We start from the raw sequence: 20,292 nt of genomic DNA on the forward strand, positions 1-20,292 counted from the left end.
CCCCACCAATAAGATCGTCAGCGATACCCTGTTCGGCACTAGATGCGTGTCAGAGTACGTCGGGCGAAGCAAGGCCTTTTGAAGATCGGATGTCTACATAGATGGGTGGTTGCAACCAGGGACCGGAAATGGGATCTTCTGTTCGTTGATCGAGGAAATATCGCTTCAAACAGTGAAACAGCTGGTACCGACTCACCGACTCGACCAAGTTTGTGTATTCAAGACAGTCCGGGAAAGGGACAAAGCCGCATCCAACAATCATCATCAAGTATCGTGCCATCTGGATTGTCAGTGGTATTGTCTCACTTCTGCTGTTATGCCTGCAGCATCTTGATCCATTCCTCCTGTCGGGCTAAGCTGCTTATGTTTTATTTGGCTTTGCGGGTTTTGTTTGTTTTAATCAAAACTGGTTCTATGAGGAGAGGTTGCAATGAATTGCCAAGGTTTAGGAGATTTTAACAATGAACGCCGTGAGCGATGGCATGATAGTGCCATGAAACAGGTCTTACGGTGAGCTTTGTCTCTTTCCGCTCTATGGATCAAACTTTTTGCTGCATTCTGCAAACCGAATTTGAATGTCTCGCATTATGAACCGGTTCGCAAAAAGGCGCAAATCTCCAAAAGCTTAAAAAGCAAGTTTTAAAACACAAAACTCGATTGTTGAATAATAAATTGATATCAAACAATTAACACTCCAGCACATCACCGCCATGCCATGCTAGTTCTGGCAGTGTTTCTCAAGCCTTTTCGCCTGCTGACTTCAATAAAACATCCATGTATAATACATTCATCACAATTTCTATTCCAACCTGAAATGATTGAACATTGGGTCCTAGGAAGAACATTAGACAAAAACAACTAAAAAACAGAATCGGAAAATGAAATTGGCGATGTATAATATACGAAAAGAACCCTGTATGTTACGCATCTGCTTAACGGAAACAAGTTTTCTGGCTCATAAGGTGTTGAACATAGTTAGTTTTTGGCAAATTTGTCCCATTCGTGTTTCTGAGATCAACCTGTGCAGATGGGTTCTGGTTTGTTGGTGTTTTGGATCTTCGGATCAGTGGCACTTTCGCATCGATTTGTGTTCGCAAAGTGTTTTCAAGGCGAGCTAAAAGGTCAGTGAATACAGTGTTCAATTGTGGTTTGGATATATTTGTTCTGAAAAAAAAAATTCAATTTTTATGCTTTGAGTATTATAACTTGTTAGCCACTAAATGATTCTTATATTGAATGCTGTTTTAATTTACTTTTTAGATGCCTTTCCATCCTCTGTTTCTCAGTGGCAATATCCCCACCTAGTTTTTATAACTAATCGATATTCCTTATCGTGCATTGGATCCCTCATATGGGATGATTTTGTGCTCACAGTTGCGGAATGTATAACAAGGTACGAAAAACAACGTCTATATGCATGATAATTTAAACTAAATTGAGTATTCTATTTTGTGCAGCCATTCCATCGCTGGTTTAGAAATAGCAATAAACAGTCTGGATCAGGAGAGCTGCCTAACACGTAAAATTGCACAAACGTTTACGCATCCTTACTACCCGCAGCGCAACCAGGCAATATACAACATAGCATTAATAAAGCTGGACAAAAGCGTCCCGTAAGGTCATTCAGGAGTGGTATCATCGCTTTCGCCTCTAACACTTTTTTACAATTTTTATTATAACAGCACAAGTCTAGGCGCAATACCTGCATGTTTATGGAAGGAGAATGAATTGCCAGTTGATCAGTCAGCGCACGCTGTATCCACGGGACTGGGAAGAAAGTTAGACTCATACTTTTATACATTTGATCACTTTAACAAAACTGAGTACGTTACTCCAACCGCGAAGACAAAACACAACAACTGCAAGGTAAGTTGATTTAAAAGATGCTTTCATATATGCTTCCTCACAGATTGAGCTTATGACCATTTGTCTCATTTTTATTCAGCCCAAAAGATCAAAGTTTATTTTTGCGATGGTCAAACAGAAGGAAAAACATGTGCCTCACTTGGTTGCTGTCAGCTGTGAAACATCTGCCACGAAAACATTGATGCCCATCGCTACACTGTTACCCTGGATAACGGAAGTATTGCGACAGAACAGTACGAAACAATATTTCGAATTCATCGAACTAGATTCATGCCCCGATAACCACTATGACATACGTGCTTATGATTTCAATGTTCCTAATGGCAATCCTATATTTGACCCATGCGAAGCGCATTTTGAAAAAAGCGACCATCAAGTACGAATCGTTCAAACAGATGATAACGAGAACAACAACATCGTCTGTTACGGAGCTCTCGTTCAACGTAATGCTGTGGTCACTTTAGCGGAATGCGTCGTGAATCTTAGGTAAATATACTAAAGCTTCGGATGTGTTAATGTAAGAGATCGTGTGAAATTATTGTGCCGATCACAATATGCTTTGTTGTATTTTCAGTGCTACCAAACTGAGAGTTGCGTTTTCCGATTTTTCCATGAATGTTCAAGACGTTGTTGTGCATCCTGAGTTTGGCGACGCTAGTGACATCTTCGTGAACAACATAGCGGTATTGATGCTCGAATATCCCGTGCCGTTCTTTTCTGTCTCTACGGGGTGGTACGAAGATACATTGGCCAGTGAAGAAATGTGGATCTCCGGAGAGTATAAGGAACGCATGCTTCCGAATTGTGATCCATCCAGTGAGTAGTTTTGCTACGGCGGTAGAGCATTAGAAAACAACAACTAATTGCCGAAACAATCTTCACACCCTCATGTGTAGGAAACGAGACATTTGAGTCTGCATCCGTTTACGCAACCGTGCTCCAAAACGCAGAATGTTTCGATAAACTACATTCACGGCACAACAATAACACACAGCATCTTTGTCTGGAAGTAAAGTCAGCCACGGCTTTGGACACTTGCATCATCAACAAAGGAGCTGCACTGGTCGTTTCGAACGAAACTTTCAATAATATTTACGGATTGAATTTACTGCAGCATGATTGTAATATGAGCAAACCAATAGTTGCGGTGCGTCTGAGTGCCCACCAAAGATGGTTGAGATCTATTTTGCAACCTCGTATCATAAAATTAAGACAGGATTTGCATTATCACGACAGCTGCGTGTATCCTGGAGGAGTCGACGGATACTGTGACGAAGAAATACGCTGTGATGACGCTGATGAGCTTATTCCACCGTTTCAAACGCGTATTTACTGCAACCATCGAGAGCTTATCTGTTGCCCTCGTCGGGTTGCCATCTTCGAGCAAATTCAGCCAAATGCTATCGAAACTGAGCTCAACGAATGTGAAGACCGATATCGTTTCCTCAGAAAATCACACGTTTATGCCAAAACGAACAAAACTTTCCAGTCACCCCATTTGGTATGTAGTACGAGCACCAGAAATGCATACTGAAAATATTTAAATAATCATATGACCATTTTTTTTTAATTTGCACTACTTATTTCAGGTGGAGCTTGGATGGGAATATGATCGTTTTAAGCTTTTCGATTGTCTTGGTTACCTGATCAGCAGCCGGGGAGTTGTAACATCGGCCTCTTGTGTGAAAGCGAAATTTGCTTATCCAAACCTCGTGCGTAACGTACACCCTACTGATAGGATTGTTGTACCGATAGCATCCGTACACATATATCCAGAATACAACGAAACGGATCGTTCGCATGATATTGCTCTGATAAAGCTGTCGAGGGAAGACTACATAACGGTGAACCTATTTCCGGTTTGCCTATGGCAGAGCCGCTTCAATGAACAACTCCAGCAAGGTAGTTTGTTTGCTGTTTTAAAAGGTAAGTAATGCAGCATTGCAAAAATAATTGAGGTTTGGTTTGCTTCTCATTTCCATGGTGAAATCTGCAAACAGCTGAATCGATCGGTTCTTTGAACAATTGTTAATGTAACCATCGCTTCACGATGTATCAAAAGCTCATTGCTGATAATTTTATTCTTTTGACAAACTTTGCAGAACATGAGTGCCGTTTTCATTCATTGAGTCAACAGGAATGCAAAGTGATATCGAAGTATCCGCCAGTGGAATCTGAAATGTGCATCTATGATCCATTTACACGATCCTGTTCGTTGTACTATATTCCTGCATTGAAACATTCTGCTGTAAAGTGTAAACTTGCCGAAGATGATGGTGAAAGCTGCAGTAGCTGTATAAACCCTGGTACTCCTATTATACTAAAAGGCATACTGGACGACGAAATCATTCCTGTAAATTACTTGTTTGGTATACATGGGGACAGAGAATGTGACGCAAAAGAAATTCACTTCATTTTTCGTATAGAAGCTTACGTCTATTGGTTTGTAAAAGTACTCAATTAATTATTGGAATCAATAACATAGTGAGCGCAACTGAATATGTTTAAACAAGGCAATTGAACTTTGTATGATACGTAGTATGCCTTAATGAATCGCGCTCTAGCAAACCATAAGATTCTTTATGCTTCCTCAACAAACAGCAAAACAAGCAATAAATAAGCCTTCCAGCAATCAGAACCTCACATCAAAACGAAATAAATTTTCGTTCTTCTGCGTGAGTTTTGAATAAAGGGAGAATTTGAGAATATGAGAGAAATATTTTTAAACAAAAAATTAATTCAAAACCACCAATAGACACCATATTTCTGAATAGAAACAATTATTACCAACCTCACTTTTGCTGGAAATTTTCGTTTCATTTGAATAGCGGTCGATTTCACGCCCACGATTAATCGGCCTGTGGATAATGCACGTTTTACTATATTGTCCTTTCAATAGAATGATATTTACCCATAGTGCGTTCCAGCTTCTAGCCAGGCAGTCAGCTGATTTTGACATTTGTCGTCCACAAGAACCAGTTTGTTTACAGTCGCTGCTGCCGCTGGTGACGAAGACAATTTCGGAAAGTTTACTGCATGTTCTGTGTGCTTTTACTCAGTTAAATACCGTGTTTTCCGATTGTCCAAGTAGTAATAACACCATGTCGGATGTGAACCGCGCCAAAGAAATCTCCGAGGAACCGCCAATGTCCAGGCTGTTTGTGATCTGCGGCAAGCAAATCACGAAGGAGCAGCTAATAAAACACTTCGAACCGGACGGCACAATCGAAGAGTGTGTTGTGATAACGGATCGCAAGACCGGTCAGGGCAAGGGAGTTGCCTACGTAAAGTTCACCAAAACGTCGGCTGCTGCCCGTGGGCTGAGAAAGAATGGCACTGTTGTGGAGGGTGATACGCGACCAATTAAAGTGATGATATCCGCAAGGTAAGTCCGTGACCTGAAGACAACAGACTTTCTTCGACAGTGTGGTAATATGGTTCATATTTCCAGCTACAACCGTGACAAGAACAGCGATACGTCGGCGGACGTGAATGAAAACCAATTTCTGCGCCTGTTTGCAATCGTGCCGAGCAACCGTACGGAGGAACAGCTGAAGGAAGAGTTTGGCACGCACGGGACGGTAACGCAAGTACGCCTAGTGCCGGACAAAAAGAACGACAAACAGTGTGCGGCGTACATTAAGTTTCCCACCTTCCTTGAGACGGCCCTGGCCATCGAGAACTGCAACCCTCAGTACAAAGCAAAATTTTGTGTACCGCGCAGCAAGCTACAGCAGGAGCGGGAACTGAAGGGGCAGCTGTCACCGGACCCGTTCAACCGGAAGCGTGCCCATTCGCCCGATCGGCTGTCGACGGTTCGGGGTGACACGAAGCTGGTCGTGATCTGTAGCAACCAGCTCAATCAGGACCGATTGTGGCGCCTGTTTGACATATGCCCTGGGATGAAGTACTGCAGCATTATCACAGCTAGTAAGATTTGCTAATGATTTGCTTGATGCATAAATAATTCTAGTGTTGTTATATCTTACAGGTGAGATCAATATAACAGCAGCAGTCGTGTATTCAAGCCGGCAGGAAGCACAGCGGGCGGTCGATAAAATCCACGGCCTAGAGTATCCGCTCGGCGAACGGATCATCGTGCGGTTCGAGGAGGAGCTGAAGGAGGAACTCATCACGAAGGATACACTGACACAGTTTGGACCGCCGAAGCCGCTCGTGCCGGACGCGGTGCAGTTTGTGAAGAAAGCGTTCTTCATCTGCATGCCCGAGGCCGTGTCGGTGAAGCTGCTGACGGATGCGTTTTGCCGGTTCGGTGATCTGATCAAGGTGTATCTCGTGCCGGGCAAACGGCACGGCTATGCGGAGTTTGCGAGCGATGTTGCAGCCAACCGTGCCATTCAGCAGCTGCACGGTATGCAGCTGGGCGATTGCCGGCTAAAGGTGCTGGAGTGTGCCGAGTACACGGGGGACCAGAAACGGAACCGGATGGAGCACTAAACTCACCGAACATCAACTATCCGGCGGGTGAGTTGCTGCGGTAGTCATGATTTTTTGGCGTTCTGTTTGCTTTTCTGTTTCCTTTTCCGTTCTTTTGCAGATGTGTTGCGTCGTGTGGAGTAGTGTACGTGGAGCGGACGGCAAACGCGATTGTTCTACTGTTGGCCGCATCAAAGAGCTGTTGCCATAACTAATTGAAGCTATTTGTTTGCAGGTATGTACTCATGACGTTTGAAATCCCTGTAATGGTACTGTAAGCGAATGTACAACTGACTACAACGAAATACTGCATTGGAAGAAGGAATAATAGGAAGTAAATAGTATGTTTGAAATAAGAACTATGAATGACTTCTGGATGTATTGCTGTAACCTATTCTCTGAAGTACTGTTTTATAGTTGTTAAAATACATCGAATCTCAAATACTAAAAGAAATGCTAGAACGTAGGAAATTAAAATTTAATTAACCTTTAACAAACAATTTCTTAAGCAATTTGTACAATTCAAACGGGAGAAACTATGGAATGGAAGAATCAACTTGAAATGTTGTAATAACCGGTACACTTGCACAACTCAAACATTGTAGAAATTTGACTTTGATGGAATACTGTAATAATTACTAACACTAGTAAGTACTTCAACACAGTCGACTCCTTTAACATTCGTGCCTAACTAACGAACATGGAATAAACCTGAGAACTTGACTGTTGTATAAATCAATTGTTTATTGTATGATATGTAGAAAATGAGAAAAAAAAAGCTTCAGATTGATGAATATTCAGTTTCTTTAATGTTCAACTATGTCCTAGATGACTTAAATAATTCAACTAAAGATGAAGTAAGTGTTTTTTGTCTGTAAAATCAAGATAACCGTTCGGTACAGAGGTGTAACAGCAACTGATGTGTTCGGTTTGCGAATGTGGCCTCTTTTGTAACTATCAGAAGGCACTGCGCATGTCCGGCAGTCAATGTAATGTTTTCACTGCATATCACTGAATATTTCCTGTATAAAATACCTGTTAAGTTGTTACTTACCTGTTTTATTATTAAAAAAATCAATGCTAATTTTAAATAGTAGGTAATATTTTGTCGAAATATTCAACTTTTCTTTTAATTCAAGATGATGAATTTAATGGCGTTTGATTAACAATCATTTACAAAACTACAGATATTTCATTAGAATTGGAACCAGGTTTGCATATCAAAATATAAATTTAAGTTACCATAATCCCTTTTGGTGCCTGTAACACAAAACATAAAATTAAAGTACGAATTAATTGACGCCGTGTGTTGAAATGTGGATGAGATTGTTTTTATGTTTATTTCGCTGTTATTTCACTGTTGTTACTTGACGATAATATTTGCTGATACACTTTACTGCACCGAACTATTAGAACTCGATTTAGAGCTGAGTAATCAGTTACACTGGATTGACGAGCTTGATTGCAAAAACGAAAGCTTACTGGGCTCTATTCATATGCAAGACTGCTGTAAGATTACCATTTAAAGGGAAGAACTACCGGTTTGCTAATACCTAATTCTGCTCCTGGATGCTAGAATAAAGCTGTACGACAAAGTAGTTTACACCGACGAGTATTGTGACCTAAACTGATCAACTATGCACCAAAAAGATAGCAAAAACTTAAAAGCAAAACATCGCAACAAGCGATCCTTTGTGTGCTCGAAAAGGGTAGCCATTTACTGTCTTACAAACCTCCTGCCATATCGTAGCTGTGTAATGTCGATACATTACCCCCTGGACTATATTAAAATTGCTTTTATTTCTGTGAGTGAAGTTTGCGTGTGAATTGCACGTTGCAATAGGTTTGCAATAGGTTGCTTGCAGTATTTAGATATGATCCCGACCGTCATCGGGAGGATGTTTGCAGAAACAGTCCGGTGGACAGGCGATCGGTACGGTCTCTGTTGGACAGTACGTGCATCGCTGATGGTGATGGTAATCCTCGCTGATAGAAAAGAATCAAAAACCGAGAAGAGATTTTAATTCACCATGCAATTTGATCGACATAAAACGGAAAAGATTCACCAAGTTAATTGCAATATCGAATGAACTGGTGCAAATCCTTTCGTGTGTAATTAGGCATTAAAATTCACGATTGTTGTCACATTTTGTCACACTTTTGTCAGTTGGTATGTAATATGTAATTATGTTTATTAAAAAAAAACAAGATCAATTTCGTTATCAAACCCAAATTGCAGCAAGAAATGCTGTCAAATGCCGATGCTTCCCAGGGGATTCGCTCCCAGCGTTACGCTCCTGTTGCTTGGCTGCTTTAATTGGTGCTGAATAATTGATGAAATTAATTATACATTTATATCAATTCGACAATTCAATTTTAAGCTCCACTTTCGGTCGTTACCGTGGAAAAGAAGTAAGAATTGCCACCGATCTTGCGACGGCTGCTTCTTAAGCAAATGATGATTCGGATAATGATGAGTTCGTAGTGAAATAATTGCTCCTACAGCAAAGCAACTGCCCTCCGCCAAGATCTACAAGCCTGAGAAAAGAATGGAAAAGGAAGAAACAAAATTAAGTACCTTAAATACTTCCACCTTTCTAACAACTGCTAAGCCGTCGTGTGTGTGGCGAGAGGTGGATTTGTTTAGCGGCACTCGTAGTAAACAAACTATCTCTCGGGGTGTTTCAGCTTCCCCTGCTTTGCAAACAGCAAATGATGAAGGCGTTACGCACTAGGAAGGAGCGTTAAATGTAGCGTAAATCCGACGGTTTTGAATGCTATTCACGACAAGTAAAAAAGGGGTTTTCTTTCGACACTAAGGAGCCTACCGGTGGAACGTTCAAAAGGGCAGACTGCACGTCGTAAAGTTGGTAACACTTCATAGCCTTTCCAGATGAAGGGTGTAATTGAATCGTTAAAGCTGGCACACTCACTCAACGGGGAGGGTGTGTCAGCTTCTACCCCGGTCCTGACCGGCACGGCATTTGTTTGGTTTTGATTGCTTCGAAGGATTGTATCGTTGTTATCGGCTTAGTTGTGATACATATCTTGTAATGGAAGGGAAGGTAACGAGGTGCAATTATGACCGAGAATATTTTTTGCTAGCTGTGATGATGTGTTTTCGGAGGCCAAGATGTTGTGGAGTTGATAACCTTTTCGGTAGGTTTTTTTATGAGAAGATTTGTTAGAGTGGTTTGGAGGTTGAATATTATAGTATTTTGGAAATTCATGAATATAACGGATGATCCTCACTTGATGTGTGATCAATTATAGGCTTCTTTATGGAGATGAAAAGTATTTCCTTCTGCCACTTACTGTGTCATTTACTTTACTCTTACTAACAGTCCTGGATATGTAAAGATAACTACTACGAAGTCTGTAAACTGTTTCTTGGTTTAAATGCCGTGAAGCCTTTTTGCCACCTTCTTAAAGGCCTTAATGTAAGATTAGTAAATTGTGTAACTACTAGTTCATGTAACTACTAGTTGTGTAACTACTAGTGTGAATACATCACGTTGTCATGTAAGGCCACAAATAAGTTCTGAGGATATTGGTCACGATTTGGACACTACCTTCCTATGAAACGCGATTGCAGTTATTCAATCTTCATTCTTAAAGCTTTCGCCGCCAAGCGTTTCAGGCATGTTTCATTGGTGGCTTATTACTTTCTACTACTGATGCTCCTGATTTACTCTCGTCCATCTCGCTGTATGTTTCCTCATGTTCTCTTCGTCCACGTGATCCTCTATCAATTGAAACACGTCATACTCTTTATACTTTCAATGATCCTCTTCTATCTTGTTTCAGGTTGTTTAACCACTATCTCTTTGATTAAGACTCCTCTTTTAACACTTTCCGTAACCGTCTTCTTTTTTCTAATTTTCTTTTATTTTTCTTGTTAGTTCTCTATTCTCTTATTTCTCTAAGTTTATGAAAGTTGCTGTGTTTTTTTCTTATGTGTTTTGCTAGGCCAGGACCAGTTTAGTTAGGCTTTCTTCATGAATGATTTTGTTTATTTGTTAGTGTTAGAAACTGCCTCTCCAACTCGGAAAAAAATAACAAAATTAATGTATTAGGTTGGCACTATAGGTGCACCAAAAAATTAGTTTACTGTTATTCTCTTTTATCGCTTATTCACTCTTGGATATTTGCTTGCTATTTGCCCTGTTTATGTGGTTTCCTTGTCTTTTTATCTCTTTGTGCATGCACAAAATATCGCCTTGACTGACAGTCCGTAGGAACCTTATAACAGTTTGCAACAGTTAGTGTTTAATTAGTTTGAGTCTGTTTCATTTAGCCTTAATGATGGATATTGTATTAAACAAATGAAATGAAATGAATGATTTTTAACAGATTTCAACAAGGTTCTGGTCCTGGAGCTGGCCTTCTAGATGTTTTTTTTAAGGTCTCTGTATCTCTATAGTTTTTCAACAATAAGAATGATAGAACGAATGCTCATGATGTGAGTGCCTAAAGGTTTCACCAACGAAAGTAATGGTTTTTTTAAAAAATAGCTTTACTCCTCACCTTTAAAAATACTTTTTTTGTTTCAGACTAATCTGATTGCTTCGGGGTGAATGCTGGGGTCAAATATCGTATGAGACAAGTCCAACTTACACAAGACTGAACAAGGACATTGCTGATTTACAGTCGTTGCCGCTAAATTTTGACTCTAACTCACCTATTTTTGTCTCGAAGGCACCAATTTTTGACAGCGTTTCACGATTTTTGCCTCGAAGGCATCAATTTTTGACAGTGCGCATCAATTTTTGTCTCGAAGGCATCAATTTTTGACTGTGAGTCAGTCGTTTTATTTACAAAATTTTACGTAATTTCTGAAACTGTGTGTTCTGAAATGGTTGAAATTAAGTTAAGCAGTGAATAATTTTATTGATAGAATTTAAAATAAAAAAATTGTTTTGCCAATTTAGAAGATTTAATGGAGTGAAAAATATTGACATGTATTTTCAGCTGTAAACAAAAGCTTTCCAATTTCAAAAATTTAATCATTTTTTCTCAAGAAACAATCAATTTACACAGTTTTTGTATTTTTAATGAGATTTGGAATAATAATTGTTAAAAATCTGCAAATACCTTGTAAAATTGTCATGATTCCTACAAAAGTCAAAAATTGATGACTTACAGACAAAAATAGATGCGTTAGAGTCACAAATTGATGCGCACTGTCAAAAATTGATGCCTTAGAGGCAAAAATTGATGTGCACTGTCAAAAATTGATGCCAAAATTAGGTGGCAACGACTGTATTAGATAGTCACTTCTCCAAAAATTGGAAGAAAATAGCTTAGTGTCTGTGAATAGATTCTGTGAATGTCTCTTTTAGAAATGAGACCTAAAAATGTTCTCTAACTTAAAAAGATACTTTCATCCAATATTCTTCATAGTTTTAATCCGCTTACAACATCTATACTCTGCTACACTTTTCTATTGTAAGAGATGCAAATATTTTCCATTTCAAACTGATTTTACTATTCGATGTGGCATTTCAACCTGTTGCATATTCCACATTCCACAAAATACGGCCCACTCTTTGTTTATATAACTTCATCATCAGTACATGATCAGGAATCGAACGACATTGGTACAATTTAGAAATTCTATTCAACACTCACCAACGGACACTTTCACTTCCAACTGCAAACAGCTCATCATCAACATCATCACTGGCATTTAGTCAGACGTCAGAAGCAGCATTTGTTTGTTGCAAATGCGAATCGTAAGGCCAATCGCCCAAGAACACTTTCACATTGTAAACGCCACAATAATGGCCACTTCAATGCACATCACACATCTACACGGCACTATGCTAGCATCCCGATCAAGAACGACAGTCTGTTGAATATTTGAACGATCCTTACGCGGATGCGTGTCATCTGTGGTACGGAACACGTCGGCAATGGTAGTGTCTAATGCCGACGGCTTTAGTAACTGTGTGAGCCACCCTGGTCGAAAATGTGCCTGGCGCCAAGTCAGGCCGGGCCGACACGCAACAGATCGACCAGCGTGACGGAGATAATGGGAAATTGCTTCACAATTTAGCAAACTCCTGCAGGGGGCATTGGAGTGTGTGGGAGCTCGTCCCCGGGGGAACAATAATCACTGAAGCGACATGATTGCTCGCAGTGGCAGGAATGTGAAGCACTGCTGCGCGCACGCCTAAACGTTACGTGAAGGAATGGCTCCCGCGTCTCGGCCGCTGATTGGTCGATCTACGGTTCGGAGGGGCGTGATTGTACGGCTACTAGCTTGCTACTACAAAATTCAATTACACATACTGGAAAGGAAATAGGACAGCCGGTGCTACTCGTTCATTACCTTTTACGGGCGTCATTCACCGGGCGGCGATTCTTTACGAACAAAAGCGACCCGTGTGTGTTTGTCTGCAGTGTATTTAATAAATGACGTAGCTTGTCACGAATTTAGACATCCTTTCGCTCGTCTCCTTTCTCGTCCGCTGGTGCTTCTCGCCGGGCCTTTGTTACGGTTACATATAATTGTTTTATAAGCTTCATTCAATCATCCGCCATTGTGTGGAGGTAATAGAATTTAAACAAGACTATTGATTTTCCTACAAACGTCCAGTGGAATGAGTAACCATCTGGCTTTTGGTCCTTTTCATTACCTATCTCTCTCTCTCTCTCTCTCTCTCTCTCTCTCTCTCTCTCTTTATTTCGTTTTACACTCCTAACGATCCTGACAATCATTATCGTTTACTTTGCCGCCCTTCTTCTCGCAAAAAAACAAACAATCCACCACTCCGTCAGGTTGACTTTTCCGGGTACCCGGGTTGTGTCCTGAACGAGCGGGAAAATAAATGAGAACATCGAATCAACCACCACCACACCCAATTACGCTGCACTGTGCGTAGTTTTTCCCTGGGGAGGTGAAAAGGCTTGCGTTTTTCTCCTCAGCATCACCATTTGTGTCTCTTCACTAGGAAGGGGAACGCGTGAAGCGTACGACCGGGATGAACAGCAAGCCAGGGCGTAATTGAATGCGATTTGTGGTGTGAAAATTAATTAAATACAAATTGAGTTGATTATCGGTGAGCGTGAAGTTCGCAATCATCCTTTCTATCGCTGGTGTGCGCTGATTCGGCTACGTAAACCCCCCGGGCACGGTCGGATGAGCCGGGCGCTGGTGGTGAGTTCACTTTATTATTCATTTTTCAATTTTCCTACCAAATGATCTACCGGGCACCGGGAAAATAATGGTCCGGGTTGGCTTTTGGCGGTGCAGTCGGTGGAGAGGACGTTTCGTTCGAGTGGTTTATTACCGTGGGAGAGAGTGCTGTTTGTGAAGGATGAGTCATTTATCCATTGTAGCGCTGCAGTGTAATTTAATCGGATAATACTGATGGATAGTGTTTCTCTTTGCAAAAGGATGAAGGTGGAGAACTTCATATGAAATCATTTATGTCAGGCATAAGGAGTACTTTATGCAAATTGCGCAAGCGAGGATGAAGCATTTATTGAATGTTTTTGTTACTTCTATAGATGAAAAAATATTATATTAAATTATTGCAAACAAATCATGAGAATAATATATCAAACTGTAATATTGAATTATACTTTCTGAATTGTTGCAATCCACCAAGCTGAAATTAACTATAAGAAATATTAAATCATTTATAAGTCTTATTCATTATAACTAACTGTACCAAAGCGGCAAAAATGTTTGAAAATGTTCCATGTACTAAGCAACTTTCTCTTAGTTTGTTCTGAAAAGCGCCATAAATATCTCTGGCGGCAGGTTTCGGTACTAGTCAGTAAGCTCCGCCTCTTTCTTTTTCGGTACATAGAGTGCACATTATGAAATGCTATGGACAGATATCCATTTAGCAAGACATAATTTTTGAGGTGTTTTATTTCGATGTGTTAAATATCAGCAATCGTGTTTATAAATAATTTCAGCAAAACTTAAACCGGCAAAAGACACAAAATATATGTTCCATCAAACCATGTACTTCCACCAGCAATCTCAGGCAAAGGATTGTGATTGGTTTATTTACCGTTCGGAAAAGGCGGTTTTGGAAGCGTTATTTAAGGCTGCGCGCGTACGCTATTTACTTTTGCCGCGCGACCGCGCCAAAGTTTAATTATGTTTCACTCCTCCTCCTTCGTGGCATGTGCATTCAAAGCGGGTGATAAGGAGAGCCGTGGGAGATGCGAGGCTGCTGCAATGCATCTCTGCAAAGGACGAAAGAGAAAGAAGGAAAATGAAGGAAATGGCAAGACCCTTAGCCATCGCTAACGCACCATGCACGCACGGTTTCATTGACTAGTGCCCGGGCCGACTACGGGATCATTCTTGATTTGTACCCACGGTTGCACGGTTCTGCTGTTGCCGGGCTGTTGCTGGCCCGTGACCCGTTTGCTGGCGAGTGGCGAGGCTGCATCCGCGGCCGACCCGTTCCCGCAAACGGGTCCGCCGGCTTGCAAACGGTCCGGGCCGGTGGCCAAAGCGACAGAAGCGACAATAGAAGCGGCCACTTCTCCAACTACTTCTAATCAAGCGGTGGGAACAATCTCGAGAAACATCGGTGCTGCTTCCTTGTCCGGTGAATAACGTTCGTGATCTTGTGCGCCGCCGAGGAGACACCCGGTGATCCCGGCGGCGGCAAAAACGGTTTTTGAAAGTACGTTTGCAAAAGAGAATTCAATTTCCTTGCAAACGACATAAACTATAGAAAAAATAATTTGTATTTAAAAGAATGAGAAAGAGCGAAAAAGAGAGAGAGAGATAAGGAGAGAGAGGGAGTAAGCCAGAGACAGAGAGACAGAGAGAAGAATCCGATAGATTTCTGACCCATTATTGACATCTCAAGCATATCGATGGTAGTTGTACAAGTTTCGCAGACATCACGACCAGGCAAGGCAAAGTGCAAAATTACATCGCACATTCAAGCTCCAAAGTGCTTAAAATTGTATGCAAGCTGTTTTTCGAGCTTTTGTAGCACCGCAACATTGAATGCATCTGTCAGTGGAAAGCTGCAAGTGGCATGTCCTGTTATACAAAAGCTCTATCAATAAAACAGAAAGCTTTCAGAACACTACAAATGTTTCCATTGGGTCTATTTTGAATATTAACTGTTGTTGTTATACAAATAAAACTGAGAGCCTATAATACCAAATTATAACGAATCGAACTGAAGTAGCTAATATCAAAAGTATGTTTATTTCAGTGATTTATCACCATTTCTTACCTTAAATTTCAATCTATAGTCAATATCTCGTTGCATTATACTCAAGGTAAGAGAACATAATACCTATTTTTTGTGTTTTAGGCATGTATTTCGTTTACTATTACAAATCTCTTGTTGCTCACATCTATGTTGTTTTTTGCTTCCTTTTTTATTGGCAGTTGAATAAATCAATGATCAATGCATCACCCCTTTCTTGCTAAGCTATGTACAGCTTATCACAGTTTGGAATTTTAATTGAAATATCTCTTTTTTTACATTTGGTAAATCACAACCCATTACTCTAAACCCATGCATGAGTGAAAATAGCATGTGTACCGGTACCATTTTTTTGTGTTAAAATCTTTTTCCAACACGCATTTACCTCACAAAACAATCCCTCCCAGGCAAACCTCTCTCTGCGCTGGGTTCGGGTGTCGATTATTATTACGTCGATCGCGTCCCATTATTCGAAGGCACGAGTCCTTTTCCGGGCACACGCTACATAGCACACGCGTAATTATATCCCTTTCGGCTACCTTTCCCTAGGGCCCCTTTCCATACACTCAACAAAGACCCCTAGAAGAGCATCTTGGCAGCAAACGATTTGCGTACAGGCGCAAACGACGTACCCAGGTGGTCGCACGAGTGTACGGTGCGCCCTCATAGCATCAGACGCAGCAGACACACGGTTACGCCTGATTAACTATGCACCCTTTCAATCACTCGTTCGGCGCACACACACACTGTGTTCGATTCGGCATCGGTAGTGTGCCGTCGTGGCACACTAAAACTATTATTGGAATCGAACCGAAACCGAAGCCTAGGATGCCAACAGCGCGAACCATCTACCATCTGGCATGAAAATGAAATTAATAAAAAAGCATGTGACGCACATATAAGACGCACGCATCAACTGATCGAACCCCTGACAAAAGAATAGTTCGATTTTTGCTATTTCCAATACCAAAAAGGGGCCTTTTTTTGGGAGAGTCTTTCAGAGCTGCGTCCGTTGCAACATAAATAAACACAAAAACCACGGAGCTTGTAGAAAAAAAAAAACTGCAACTGCACGCACTGCCCTCAATAGTCTCGCACAGCATGAAGGGTACAGTTATATGCAGGAGTTTTTTTTTCGGTGCTGCTCACGAGTTTTCCATTCCCCTAAAAATACAGAGAGTCACCCTTTGTGGGTAGGACGAAGCACACATACAAACGCAAATCTTACCCCTCAGAAAACGACGAAAAAAAACTGCAACCGCGTTCTTTTTTTTTTTTCGACGCAGCAGCATTTTTTTTCGAAATACATTCTAAAGGCCGTTCCTCCTTGCGTTTTCACCCATCGCTGTATGGGTGTCATTTTTTATGTGTACGCAAAAAACAGAAGGGGACAAACGGAGCGTACCGTCGGGACAGCAAGCCGGGAAGGAAGATTTTCCACTGAAGAGTACAGGAGGGTACAAACAGGAAGAAAAAAAACGTCCCATTTATGTTAGTATATGCTTCATTTGGGTTTTTTTGGTCGCTTGGTACGGATAATGTGACGATATAAGAGCAGGGGTGGGAAGAACGGGGTTGGATTGCTGCTCGCTCGTGGCCAAAAACGCAAACCGGCGCCGAAATCGGTCTTCCCTTTTTGCGATTTTTTTTCCTCGCTCTTCTCTCTGGCCTTTACAGCTTGATCGTTTTCTTCGCCCTTCGTGTAACCTCAAAGACTTTCCCTCGTCTTGAACCACCTGCGTCCTTGTGTATTTTTTCCATCTCTCTACGTATGTGTTGGTGTGTGTGAGTAATGTGCTTTTCACCCACTGGCGATTGGAAAATTTTCCATTTTCCTTCCGGAGTGAAGCATCTTTTTTTTTGGTTTTCTTCTTCTAGCTGCTTCAAACCGTGGGTGAGCTGAACGAAAAAATGAAGCAGCTTTGTGTGAGGGTAAGCGCCCAAGGACGACATCGTTTCGCGTCAGGAAGAAATTGGTGATTTAGTAAATTTTTACCTCCTCCTTTCTTGTATCTCTCCTCTCTTTCTCCCTGCCCTTGTTTAATGTCATGCTTTCGGCACAACGATGGTTGTGTGTAATGCGATATTAAATTATGACGACTACGGGACCAAAATCCAAACACTTTTTGATTTTGAAACTTTCGTACAACCAACCAACCAACACAACCTAGGCACTTAGGGGCACCATCTGTGGGTGAGCATGAGATGTGTCCCCCACAATTTTGATTTTTTTTTACTGCAGTGGAAAATCTTATTTTTCTCATATTTGCAGCGAAACAAGCTGAGCTGTTTGGGCTGAAGAGATAAAGAATGATTGGGGGCAGTGTTGCCAAACATGACTGTGATATTTTTCAATTTATTATTTTGTCGATGCATAGTGACATAAATATTTATTTACTTGTTACGATTGAATTAATTTTTATTTAACAGTTATCCAGTGCAATCTGCTAAAATTGAACTAAATTTCATATTTAATCATTTAGTATAATCAGAGTAAATATGGCGTCTTTTTGACGTCAACTTCAATGAGTCACATTTAAAAATTATTCTGATTAAAAAAAATGCTTTATTATGCTTTAATTGCTTCTGATTCATTTCTGATCACGTAAATTAAGCTCTTATCCAATCGTCAGTCCGTCATTAAATTCATTTTAAACACTACCTATATACTGACCCTGCTTTAACCTACGGTTCATAATGAATAGAAATGAGATCCTCTTCACCTGTGCCGAGTTCCACACACACAATGCTCTCTTATCGATCAATTAAACTGATAATCGATCTATAATTATCTGTTCATAACACACACACACACACACAAATTAAGCTTTACTCCACCTAGAAATCCTCGATCTCTGGTGTATACGGTAAAACAACGGCACACGCCTCTTCTGCTACATTAGACCAAGCGCTGTTTAGCTAATAATCACAATCGGTAAGAAAATCGATCGGAAATCGTCCAGACATGCGATTGCAACAGTATTTATACCTTTCCCTGCTTTCCTCCATGTACACCAACAAAAAAAAAACAACAACATGAAAAACTAAAAGCCCCAGTACACATGTACAAACCCGTGCGTTGTGCGGGCGCTCTGTCTGATGGGTCTGATGGGCGACATATAAGCAGCGGAGTTCGGAGTTTCGTTTCGGTAATTTATGGGCATTATAGGTTGGCGTCGTTATTGGGCTTCCGCATGCGAGACATGTATACGATGCGGTGGGGTAAGGGGCAATGCATTGAAACTGGGAGCAAAGCACGGGGCGGTTGGGAATTGTCACGGACGTGCCTGTCTGTAACTGTATGTAATTTAAATAACATTTTGCCACCACTGGCAGTTCTATCGATCGGTCTGAATGCGGCATGTGTGTGTGTTTGTGGGTTTGGAATGATGTTCCAAAGCGGCTTTTATTGTTTTAAACTTTATGAGCACCTGAAACTGGAATCAAAACGGGGTGCTAGGTGATTTAAAACCCATTTTTGGTGTATATTCCTATTGGTTTGAACTTCCACGACGCACTCTGGCAACACTGCGCAAGCAAAGCATTTTTTTTTTTTGAACTTTTTTTCTATTCTCCTGCGTAAAAAAATGCTCTCCCTCATCACGACCACAACGGTAGCACGTTTTGAGGGATAGCAATTTTTAACGGTTTTACAGGCCGAGGCTGCAGCTTCGGAGGTAGCCCTTCGCGACCTCAATTCCACTGAGACGAAGAAAGCAACGAAACCTCCCCTAAACAAAAAAAGAAAAATATCCTCAAACAAACAACAATCGCCACAAGAGGCAAGGCATACGAAATGGGGGAAATAGGGAAAAAAACTCTACGCGATGCTTCTTCACGAGCGCAAATCATCTGATTTAATGGCAGTGAATCCGGTGTTCGAACAAAACGCAGCCAGGCCGGGGCTGATACTCCGACACGGTAGTGTGTGTGGTGAGATTACGCGACAGGAGAGGCGTCATTGGTTACGATGGGTGCTTTTTTTCTAGCCTCAAAACACCCCCTCGTGCTCAGGACACGAACGGTACACGTGGAGAGTCCTTGTGGGACCGTCGTCCTTGGGAGGGTTCTTCGTTCAATTCAACAAGCACACAGAGGAATAGCGAAACAATGCACTCAGTGGTTGATTGGGATGGGAGTACAGTAGGTGGCAGATTTTTAGTGTAGCACAGGAGACAGGACCTTTAGAAAAAATCTTCTAAATTATGCGTTACTAAAGAGTACCTTGCAATAATGGACTAACTCTTAAATTCTAGGACACCTTCCAATAACCTTCAAAACCAATGAAGAGTAAAATTGTACCACACTGTACATCGCAAGCAAATTACGCAAAAATGAGCCATAAACTTGTGGGCCTGCTGTTCCTATCCCCCCTACAAACAGTCAAGAAAACAAACCACGAGAAGCGAACAACTCCACGAATTTCGGGACCCGATAGTTCCCGGTTCCCGTTTGTCATTTATGCTCACTCCTCCTTTATGTTCGCCCCCCTTTACGAGCTCACTTTCACATGCATAATAAATTCATTTTTAATTAAAATATTGGCATGATGGGCTCGGGGAAAGCAATCAGCAGGAAAATCAGGAAATGTCTTCCTCATCTTCCCTTTCGGGCGATCCGACCGACTCATCAACAAAACGCTATTGTAACGATTGTGCTGTATGGCGCCCGAGTTCGATTTAATGATTTCTGCACGGGCCCCTTGGTGAAAGACGAATTGCAACATTTCCTTAATGAAATTCATCGAAATGAATTTTTATCTCGATCTCGTTATCCTGTGCCGCCCCAC

The 20,292-nt window shown here is 41.2% G+C and overlaps 2 protein-coding genes and 1 long non-coding RNA gene across 5 annotated transcripts; 2 read left to right on the top strand and 1 right to left on the bottom strand.

Annotated features, from left to right (window-relative positions):
• Positions 1–996: 996 nt before the first annotated feature.
• LOC120903716 lies at positions 997–4,638 on the top strand. The gene is made up of 9 exons (XM_040313318.1): positions 997–1,121; positions 1,261–1,393; positions 1,458–1,613; positions 1,683–1,866; positions 1,946–2,352; positions 2,441–2,682; positions 2,763–3,367; positions 3,456–3,792; positions 3,969–4,638. The coding sequence occupies exons 1-9, from the start codon at positions 1,028–1,030 to the stop codon at positions 4,328–4,330; spliced, it is 2,520 nt and encodes an 839-aa protein (XP_040169252.1). The 5' UTR covers positions 997–1,027; the 3' UTR covers positions 4,331–4,638.
• A 178-nt stretch (positions 4,639–4,816) lies between these two features.
• LOC120903717 (RNA-binding protein 45-like) lies at positions 4,817–7,038 on the top strand. Of its 3 annotated transcripts, none has more exons than XR_005739638.1 (4): positions 4,817–5,251; positions 5,318–5,796; positions 5,858–6,448; positions 6,539–7,038. XR_005739638.1 is itself a non-coding variant. In XM_040313320.1 (4 exons), the coding sequence occupies exons 1-3, from the start codon at positions 4,968–4,970 to the stop codon at positions 6,322–6,324; spliced, it is 1,230 nt and encodes a 409-aa protein (XP_040169254.1). In that variant the 5' UTR covers positions 4,817–4,967; the 3' UTR covers positions 6,325–6,351; positions 6,539–7,038. The 3 variants fall into 3 exon arrangements, 2 of the variants coding, with proteins under 2 accessions (XP_040169254.1, XP_040169253.1); XM_040313320.1 differs by having other exon boundaries at positions 5,858–6,351; XM_040313319.1 differs by having other exon boundaries at positions 5,858–7,038.
• A 574-nt stretch (positions 7,039–7,612) lies between these two features.
• LOC120904494 lies at positions 7,613–12,344 on the bottom strand. Its single transcript, XR_005739772.1, has 3 exons — positions 11,935–12,344; positions 8,704–8,841; positions 7,613–8,626 (listed from the first exon to the last, which is right to left on the bottom strand). It is a non-coding gene; the product is annotated as an uncharacterized LOC120904494 (long non-coding RNA).
• Between the last annotated feature and the right edge of the window lie 7,948 nt (positions 12,345–20,292).

The sequence above is a fragment of the Anopheles arabiensis genome, chromosome 3 (assembly GCF_016920715.1).
Source record: "Anopheles arabiensis isolate DONGOLA chromosome 3, AaraD3, whole genome shotgun sequence".
Lineage (NCBI taxonomy): Eukaryota > Metazoa > Arthropoda > Insecta > Diptera > Culicidae > Anopheles > Anopheles arabiensis.